Source organism: Podarcis erhardii (assembly GCF_964252035.2).
Source record: "Podarcis erhardii genome assembly, chromosome: 1".
NCBI lineage: Eukaryota > Metazoa > Chordata > Lepidosauria > Squamata > Lacertidae > Podarcis > Podarcis erhardii.
In genome coordinates this window covers 95137635-95148311 of record NC_138497.1, presented here as the reverse complement: position 1 = coordinate 95148311, position 10677 = coordinate 95137635, and the positions used below count along the sequence as shown (strand labels likewise).

The 10677-nt window shown below is 42.3% G+C and overlaps 1 protein-coding gene across 1 annotated transcript in view; it reads right to left on the bottom strand.

Annotated features, from left to right (window-relative positions):
- Positions 1-3316: 3316 nt before the first annotated feature.
- Positions 3317-10677, bottom strand: part of LOC309351760 (protein mono-ADP-ribosyltransferase PARP14-like) — a 22579-nt gene continuing 15218 nt past the window's right edge. The window contains exons 12-18 of the mRNA XM_081879629.1: positions 10027-10089; positions 8760-8927; positions 7666-7887; positions 6987-7568; positions 6142-6287; positions 5035-5209; positions 3317-3731 (exon numbers count right to left, since the gene is read on the bottom strand). Coding sequence (XP_081735755.1) covers positions 3442-3731; positions 5035-5209; positions 6142-6287; positions 6987-7568; positions 7666-7887; positions 8760-8927; positions 10027-10089 — 1646 coding nt within the window. The 3' untranslated portion in view covers positions 3317-3441. The remainder of the gene's footprint in view (positions 3732-5034; positions 5210-6141; positions 6288-6986; positions 7569-7665; positions 7888-8759; positions 8928-10026; positions 10090-10677) is intronic.

Sequence of the window (10677 nt, the reverse complement as noted above, 5' to 3'; positions counted from 1 at the left end):
CGAGCAAACCAGAGACAGCTGGAGTGTAAAGTAGAATCAGATATTCGGCTGCTAAAAAGGCTAAAAAGGAGAGAGGCAAAAAACAGCCGACCAAAGCGGAGGCTGGTGCCCCAAAACGGTAACTAGAGAGCTGTATCATAGATGGGTATTATTCACACTACGTTGGAGCAGAGTTTTCGACGTCCTCATCGTTACAGCTTTCAGACTTTTCTTCCCGCATCGCCTTTTTTTTTTTTTTTTTTAAAATCATTTTAATTTCGTGTTCTACCTCTGGGTAGAACATGTATTTATTGGAGTGCCAGTTGCTGGTAATGGCAAGGGAAGAGCGCGCAGCCGAGACAGAGACACACACACAGAGAGAGAGAGAGAGAGAGAGAGAGAGAGAGAGAGAGAGAGAGAGATTGACAGAGATTGACAGCTGCTCCTGAAGTGTAGTTTAAATTCATTCAGGAATCCCGCAAAATGATTTACGGATTTGTTTAGTTATTTTAAACAAATTAAAAATGCCCATATGCAATTAAGAAAACAATTATAGACTGAGTAACAAGTTTTATTAATCCCATGTGGGCAACTGTGATTTCATATGTATAAATATGAAGATCCATCTTTAAGTGTCTGCAGTTTGTTCAATTCTGGGCTGCATTCAAATTAATTTGTACACTAGGGCAATGATTATCACTAGGGCAAGGACACTTCTCCCCTTTCCTCCTGCTGAGTGCCCCCAAATCTGCTCTGGATAGTTGAGAATACCCCAGAACAAATGTGAAGGGTGCGGGGTGGGGGAGAACACAAATAAGTCCTTGTACTGATGGAACATTGTTGTGTTGAATACAATGTGATGATTTTTAAGTTCATGTTTCCTGTTGATTACAATAAATCACGTGAATGTGGTTTTGTGAAATTGGGGTGTTTATTTGGAGCCTTAATTTAAATAGACTGAACTACATCAAAGTACAAGTAGATAAATAGGTACTGCTCCGGTGAGAAGGTAAATGGCGTTTCCGTGTGCTGCTCTGGTTTGCCAGAAGCGGCTTAGTCATGCTGGCCACATGACCTGGAAGCTGTATGCCGGCTCCCTCAGCCAATAAAGTGAGATGAGATCCAGTCGTCCTTGACTGGACCTAACAGTCCTACCTTTACCTTTAAACATGTCTTCATAAAACAGTCTCCGGTCCTGGTATTGTAACCAGTATTGGTTCTTCCACTAGGATAACTGGGGCACATCTCTAAGAGAATGTCAAGCAATTTTATAAAATAAAACCACTCAACTAATTCCAACCTAAAACTATGGATAGCTTGTACTAAACAAAGTCTGCATTAACTACTATATTTCCCTGCATCCACTCATTAAAAGTTGCAGGAGCTTCTGGGTGGGCCAGTGAAGCCTGATCTGAGCGACATGCAAGTCCGGAGGATTTCCAGAAAAAGGGATGTGAATCTGCTTACAAGAAGGTCGATCCTTAGCTTAAATCAAGAATATCTTGATTGGAGGAAAATGCTGGTGCTATTATTTTTTGCTTGTTAGCTGGTCAGTAAATTTCTAAAATGATGAAGTTTGGAGTCTATGCCTGTCAAAATATCACACTACATCCTCCCAAACCTGGAAACAAGTGTTTGAAACTCCCATTGTTCTAGATTCATTTTGCGACAGGGAATTTCATTAGCATGGGCAGTTTCTGAGCTCGGGGCGCAGAACTGTGCCTAAGATTTCCGATTAAAACTGCAGAGTGGAAGGAAAGGACCTTTTTCTGCCTCCCCACATCCAGCTACTCCCTAAAGACTGGAGAAGAGACCCTCTTAAGAATATTAGGTGGGTGGGCAGGGGAAGGACTAGACCATGTGAAAAATGAATATAACATTTTAGCTGCAATTCATTTTCAGCTTTGTATTCTTGTAGACGTTCCGTTGTTGCACCCATAACCTAAGTTTAAGGTACCATTTAGCTCTTAACTTTCATATCCGTTTCTAACACTGCCTGAAAATTATTCTCCCTAATCTCAGACGTAAGAGGCTGACTGCAGTTACTCTGATGTACTCTACACATGAACAGCGTTCATTACTCCACATTTTCAGGACTGATCCGTGACGTGTCCTGGATCAAGTGAAACAAATCATTTTCGTCTTTTAGTTGGAATACTTTGTCCTTTTAATTTAGAGAGGAAAGTGTTTTAGATTATGAAAAGTTGAATTGATTTTGGAGGGGAGGAAAACTGCATATTATAAAAAATAATAATAATAATTTATTATTTATACCCCACCCATCTGGCTGGGTTTCCCCAGCCACTCTGGGCGGCTTCCAACAAAATATTAAAATACAATAGTCTGTCAAACATTAAAAGCTTCCCTAAACCGGGCTGCCTTCAAATGTCTTCTGAAAGTCTGGTAGTTGGTTTTTCTCTTTGACATCTGGTGGGAGGGCGTTCCACAGGGCAGGTGCCACTACCGAGAAGGCCCTCGGTGCTGGACCTCAGTGTCCGGGCAGAACGATGGGGGTGGAGATGCTCCTTCAAGTATACTGGACCAAGGCCGTTTAGGGCTTTAAAGGTCAGCACCAACACTTTGAATTGTGCCTGGAAACGTACTGGGAGCCAATGTAGGTCTATCAAGACTGGTGTTATGTGGTCTTGGCGGCAGCTCCCAGTCACCAGTCTAGCTGCCGCATTCTGGATTAGTTGTAGTTTCCGGGTCACCTTCAAAGGTAGCCCCACAGAGAGTGCATTGCAGTAGTCCAAGCAAGAGATAACTAGAGCATGTACCACTCTGGCAAGACAGTCCGTGGGCAGATAGGGTCTCAGTCTGCATACCAGATGGAGCTGATAAACAGCTGCCCTGGACACAGAATTGACCTGCGCCTCCATGAACAGCTGCGAGTCCAAAATGACTCCCAGGCTGCGCACCCAGTCCTTCAGGGGCACAGTTACCCCATTCAGGACCAGGGAATCCTCCACACCTGCCCGCTTCCTGTCCCCAAAAAGAGTACTTCTGTCTTGTCAGGATTCAACCTCAATCTGTTAGCCGCCATCCATCCTCCAACCACCTCCAGGTACTCACACAGGACCTTCACTGCTTTCACTGGTTCTGATTTGAAAGAGTGGTGCTTTAAGTGGAGCTTCACTAAAAAAACCCAAAAAACTAAAAAACTCTTACCTTCCTTGACTCTGCTCCTTAGCCACCTCCTAAACTTATTTATACCTTTCCTAATTAATTGTCCATTGTTTATCCCAGTTTCAAACACGCTGAGTAACCTGAAAAGGTTCGACCCCTCCAAACTTTCCACTTCAAGAATTAAAATAAAAAAAGTTTTTTACTCGGCAAGTAGCCCAAATCAACATTTTATTTCGTAATACGATCCATTTATGTACAGGTAATACAGTATCGGCATGCTACTACATAACAAGAGGCACTTCTTTCCATCAGGGTAAGTGCAAGATAGAGAAAAGTTTACTTCTTAAAAGTGATGAGATATTCTGGATATGCCTGGATATCATTGAAAATGACAAACAAGGAAGGTTTAGAAACATTATCGGTCACACTGTCAAAGAGAACAGTGGGATCGGCCGCATTTTTGGATTTGGGGACAACTAATCCTTGCGCTCCAGGGCAATATTCTCCGGTGAGTACTCGAGCAAGGTACATGTACTTTTTCCCATCAGCTTCTGGTTTTGAGTAAGTATCAGAGGCAGAATACTGGGCATTTACAGCAAAATAGGTTCCATTTCCATATGCTGCAGCTGTAAAGATAAATGAAAAGTTTAAAGCAGCCAGTAATTGCGAAGTACTATTATCCTTTCACTCTTGAAAGGCCCCAGCAACACACACATCGGTATCAACAGTAACAGACACTTAACTGGGGAAGTATCCTTTTCCTATTTGCAGACTACAACAAGTCATTGCAGTGATGCTGCTAACAAGAGGGTTTTTTTAGATGGCAGGTCTGCCTAAGGGTGTGCTTTTCTCATTCCAGGATTCAACCTTGTCTATTGACTGTGCTTTCTTTCTGTATACACTAGCAACACAACTTTCCTTCATTGCCTCCCCCCATCCCGCACCAATTAGAAAATACTTGCCTCTCACCAGAGCCAAGGAGAGGGCTTCTAGCCTGGATCCCAAGATGCTCTTGCAAAACTAAGCTCTGCCACGTGAGCAGAATTCGGTTCATGCACCTTGGGAGCAAAGCCATCAATTGTGCTTGCCATTTGCCCATCTAAGGGAAGTGGCGCAGGGTGGGACAGCTTTTTCCTGCCTTTCTGCAAGGCACTGTTTCTGCAGAGGCTCAGAAAGAAGGCAGAGGAACCATCTCCTCCTTGTTTCTAAGCTGTCCTGGTACTGCAGAGAGCTCTGCTTTTTACCTTACTTCTTGTGCAGAAGGAGCAAGCAGCTCAGATCCTTAAAAAGCAAAAAGTGACCCTTGCACTATTTGGGGATGACTGAATTCTTAGAAAAGAAAATCTAATGTAAAAAAGGAGTAAATCTACTATCCAATGCAGCCTCCCCTTGCCTTGGGAACACTATTACACTTACTCTTGTCAAGCAATAAAGGCTCAACCAAAAATTCTGAGAGCCTCTGAGAATGAGAAGAGTCCTTCCTAATCAATGAATAGCCATAACTAGTTTGCAGCCAAATTTGTAATACAAAAACAGAGTTTCAAGCAGCTGCAATTTTTCTTTTCAGCCATAAAGTGTAACCATGAAAGGGGATACTTACACCTTTTATCCTCTTTTATAATAGAGACATAATCAGACACACTGCAGCAGGGTGGGGTACAATTTGTCCTTTTTACAATACTGCAAGATGAGCACTTTTAGTAAATGACGACTAATAAAATTGAATAAAAATAATAATCACAGATGGGGAAGGTACAAAAACTGAGTATTTTAAATGCTGAAATGACAGTTTATGTATCTGCAGACATTGATGCACAACAATCACTCTCTTTTTAACTCCATACATAGAAACCTAAGAGAATAATATGTTTGGCACATGAAGAGTCACTAGCCATTCATACAAAAGCCACACTTTTATAATCAACTAACCGTGCATTCCTGCATAACTTCGATTAAACCCGTAATCATTTATGAGCTTTATCGATGTAAAAGCTGTTCCATGAAAAAGGAGCTTCTCATTATTTGTATGGCCATTTTTGTCATCCATCTCCTTCTTTTTTATTTGGTACTGCTGCCATTTGTAGGGATTTTGGATCCTCTCGATCTACAAGTAAAAAGACAGAGCACCGATAACAACCAGTATCATCACTGTGAATAACATTTTAAAATCTCTTGAACAAAGGAACATATTTGGAGCCTTAGGGTGAATCAACCCAATACAGTGGTATGTTGGGTTTCCGACGCTTCAGGTTATAGAAGCTTCAGGTTACAGACTCCGCTAACCCAGAAATAGTACCTTGGGTTAAGAACTTTGCTTCAGGATGAGAACAGAAATCATGCAGTGGTGGCGCAGTGGCAGCTGGAGGTCCCATTAGCTAAAGTGGTACAGTGGTGCCTCGCAAGACGAAATTAATCCGTTCCGTGAGGCTCTTCGTATAGCGGTTTTTTCGTCTTGCGAAGCAAGCCCATTGACAGCTTAGCGGATTAGCGCTATTAGCTGTTTAGCGGCTTTTAGCGGATCAGCTGATAAAGGGCTTATCAGCTGATCAGCTGATCAGCTGATAAGCGGCTTAGGGCTTAGGAAAAGAGGGGAAAAAACCCGCAGGAACTCGCAAGACATTTTCGTCTTGCGAAGCAAGCCCATAGGGAAATTCGTTTTGCGAAGCGCGTCCAAAACGGAAAACCCTTTCGTCTAGCGGGTTTTCCGTCTTGCGAGGCGTTCGTCTTGCGGGGCACCACTGTACATCAGGTTAAGAACAGTTTCAGGTTAAGAACGGACCTCCAGAATGAATTAAGTTCTTAACCCGAGGTACCACTGTACTAGCTACTGCTTTCCAGTAGCATAAGTGCTAAATGGTCGTAGGCAGAAATGCTTCTGAATATCAGCTTCTAGAAACCGCAGGAGAGAATGCTCTTGTGTTTAGGTCCATCATGGATGTAAAAAAACAAAACAAAACAAAATGTGTAGAGGGGCCCTTGGTATAAGCTCTGTACTATGAAAGGAGGGACCCCACAGAAAAAAAATAATGTTTTTACCTTTACAATAGTAAATACGCTGCAAGTCTGGAGAAACATCTTCTTGACAGTTTGATATTCCTCCGTTTCTGGTTTTAGCTCCACTATTTTGAGATGCGCTTGCCCCATGTCTTCCCACTGTTCAGGTAAGTCCACTGCCAGATTACCTGTGTAATGAACATGGTGCTGTTAGTGCCATGACTAAGGACATACAAGCCTATTTCAGGACACTTTTCAGTTTCGGTATGAACTTTCAGTTTGAGATTTCAAGTTAGTATTTTTGAGCGGCATTGCCATCTGTTGTCATTTTAAATTGGTGAGTCCTTATCACGGTTTGTGCACCCGTTCCAGCTAGGCAAAATCACTTGAGGAGAACACAGAACAAGGTTGGGAAGGAGTTTGGGCCTAGGTAGATTCCTCAAGGCAAGACAGACAGGCCTGAAAGCCCACATTTGGCCCCTGTAAGGAGAAACAGCTATGTATGACTCAGGAGAAGACCAACTCCTGGGCAGCTGACTTAGAGCAGCTGGGTCTGACTGAACAAGTTAGCTATTTGCTCTATGCAGGCCTCAGCCAAAATAAAAGTTCTCCAGCCATTAACTCTGTTTCTAAATAAGGAGGAGGAAGTGAAACCGCACTTAATAACTTGCAATTTGGTTACACAGCAGGCAACTTTTCATATAAGCAAATGCCCAGGAAGGTTGCCTGCGGAAAGCAAGTTGAGTTTGGATCTGGACTCAATGCATATCTCCTTCAGAGCTTTCCTAGGCAGAAATGTTGGATATGCACAAGTGTGTGTTTGTGTGGGAGACACAGAGAATACAAGGGAAAAAACTGATCAATTTGTTCATGTCTTAGAAGCTTACCTTCAGCTTTTGATACACGGCGAAGGGTGATGCTTCTCCCCTGGTTATCCACTGCACACTGTTTACTTGGGTCCACTTTGTAGCTTTTGTTCCTTATGGTTATTTCAAGCTGGTGTGCTGCAGATTCTAAGTGCATATTTGTCAGGCTATCAAAGGCTTTGTATTTCCCATTGTCTTCATACTGCCACTCTACAAAGTTGCTGAGAATATCTGCCTTTGACTGCTCCTCCATGCTTTGGACCATGCTTTTAATTATTGAGCTGGCCGTCAAGACATCTTTGGTTATACCAACAATGTGGAGGGAAGGAGAAGAATCTTTATACTCTAGCTTAATAGCAACATGCAGCCGCTGCTGAAGAGCTCTCAGTTTTTCATATTCGCTTTCTCCAAAGTTTGAGATCCATTTATCTGAGACAACTGTTTCATACTGGCCCTTCAAAATCAGATCCTTCATCCAAAATTCTGCCTCTTCGACATTCTTCCGGCTATCACCACAGATTTGAAAAATGGTTGGCTCTACTGTTCTCTCCAAAAGTTTTGTAGGTTTAGCTCCCTCAGCGGATTTTCTGAAGCCAAAGAAATCTGCAACAGAATATGAATTCAGGGACAGGTTATGCTTTTAACTACTTAATGCATCTGCAGTCAAGATGTTCTACACATATAGGAGCTGTCTACTTACCTACTAATCTAGAAAAAATTGAGTTTGACGAGGATGTGCCACCATGTTTGCTAGGTGCAGCTTCTTTTCTTTGCATACTTGCAAAAAAAAAACTTAGAAGATGTGGCTGGAAAATTACTATTTTAATCATCTTGACCTGTGGAGAAGGTGTTTGACTTATGAAGTCTACTATAGCATCTATCATATCATTGGCCACTGCAGCTGGGTCACGTTTTGCTTGACCTGCAATAATAATAAAAATTCTGGACCAACAACGGAACAAATAAACTATCTTAATGAACCAATATCAATGGAAGAGATAACTATTGGCATAAAACAAGCAAAAAATAGGAAAATCGCCAGGACCTGATAGACTCACATCTACCTATTATAAAAAATTTCAAGAAATCATAATTCCTCCACTGAATGAAGTAATGAATGGAGCCCCAAAAGGAGACGGCATACCCAAAACTTAGAAGAAGGCATTCATAACACTAAGTTCCAAATCTGAGAAAGAGATACAGAACCCCAAAGACTTTAGGCCCATCTCACTATTAAACAATGATTATAAACTTGTTTCGGCTATTTTGGTAAAAAGAAACTCTGAAAACATACAAATGTGAAGACCAAACAGGCTTCTTACTGGACAGACAGATGAAGAATAATATAAGGAACATTATAAACATAATCAAACTCTTAGAAAAAAGAAATGATAAAGCAGCGCTTATATTTTTAGACACAGAAAAAGCCTTTGTGCAATACTGTATTACCCAAACACACACACACACACACACACAATGCACATACCTCTATTCTCAACCCAGCAGGCAAGAACCATTATCACGAGTTCAAAATAATATCCCAGCCAGCCAAAAACACTCAAGGAGGGTGTGGGGCAGGGATGAGGAGGAGTGGAGCAGCAGTGTCAATGCTCTTAACCTTCCCCATGTTTCTTATTTAGTATAGTATTAGTAGTTTTGTTACAATTGAGTGGTGTCTACATTTTGCTGAATAAAGAATAAAAATCCTGAGCCACCACCATTAGCACCACTGGAAGTTCAATTATGCCACCCACTTACTGCTGCACCATTGTTTTCCCTCAAGGCAATACAGACCTGTCCCAATTGCAGGAAAGGCAATAGAGGAAAATTGCCTTTGTTCACATTCCACGAGAGCTTTGGACACTTGTGCCTTGGTATCTTCTTGGGCCACAAGGTGGATTACATTTTTACACTTCAAGCTTCCTGCTTGTGTGCATATGAGATTGTTGTGAGGCTGGGTAGCTGAAAGAAATGAGGAGCGCGGGGAGAGTGATATATGGAACAAACAAGGCAGCCTCTACTCAGGAGGAGTATATGCCTTCCATCTTAGAAGCCTTTCCATACAATTTTTGCGTGCACAGAGCTCCCATATCCTTCCACAATTTTGTTCCAGAGATATCCTGTTCTTCCAGTCCTGAAACAGCAATATTTCAGATGCTGTTTTGTCCTCAACAACATTCACACCGGGGAGGGTGTTAGAAACAACCCAAGTATCCAATTTTCTGTGCTGCTTCCCATGCCCTCTAAGCAAGCAGGGCCTCCCCTCACTGACTGTACTTTATACCACTGATAAACTGACAAGCAATGCAGTTCTGTTTAAGAGGGAGACATTTATGGCCCCGGGTATGCAAGAACCATTCTGTGAAGCTGTTCAGCCCACTGAGGACCGGAGAGGCTATAGCAGGGCTGCACATTTAGCCCCACCCACAAGACCATGACAATTCTCCTGGTCCCTCACAGAATAAGGAGGAATCTCTGCAGCAGGCAGTCTCCACAGATACAAAAGTTCCCTGCACAACTGAATTCCTCGGGGACACAAAAGGAACACACACTTAAGTTTGCCTGTGTGAAGCAGGAAGCAGAGCCCACTGACTACTTGGAGAAAATTACTGGCTACCAAGACCAGCCAAAGTTGATGGGACCACTGAGCAACAGCCCATTCAGAAGGAAGATGACAAGGCTCCTACATACAGATGGCTAACATTTTACTTTACCTTCTGCAGCTAAATGAAATGAGACACTTCATAGCCATGTGGATGACCAACATGCAATTTCCTGCCAAATCACAGACACTACTTTTGTACTGGCTTTATACAGTTAAGATCCAATAACTTGTTGAGGATCAATTAAGGAGCAGGGAAGTGCAAAGTAACAAATGAGCAACAGTCACTCTCAGTTATCTTCGGGCATAAACAGCATTTAACATGTTTCACTGGCCTGTAACTACTCATGCTTCAAAGATCAAGAAAGTTGTTGGCATTCACTACTGACCACCAGTGTTGGGCAGCGGTGAGGAGGGGAACCAAACCCACCCCTGCTTATGTAAAAAGTAGATTTGTACCTAGTTGAGCACATTCCTGTTCCATCCCTGGTCCAGCTCCATCCAGAATTGCTTTGGAAACACCTTAAATAAATAAAAATTACATTTCTCTGAGAAAATAAGATTACCAGTAAAGATTAACAACCCACATACAGCAAAGGGTACATGCACATATAGCCTTAACCAATTCCTATGAATGTAGCATGCATGCATAACTGAATTCAGTATAAAAAGAACATTCCCATGATAGATAACAATCAGGTGCCTGGTGAGGAACTGGAAGCGAAGTCAAGGCTCTACTTTGTGGTCCAGCTCTCTACTGCTCATATAGAGACAAGTATTTTATTACACATCTGCATCTGATGCTTTGTAAAATCCCTATCACTTGGGCAGAATGATACTGAAGACCAAGCTATACTGGGGTAGGAAAGCTCAGGAAATCCCAGGGCAATTTTTCGACCACAATGGGATCCCCAAGAACAGAATGGCTGAGGCTTTCTATTGATGTCATGTCAAAGCATACACACAGTTGCTTCTTTTTCTGTACAGCACATAGTTGTGTGTGGAGCATGGGGTGTGTGTGGAATATGGCATGTGTATCACATGTGTATCACATGCCTCTGCCAGCTATGGGACTTTATTCCAAAACTAGAACAAACACCATTCCTTTCA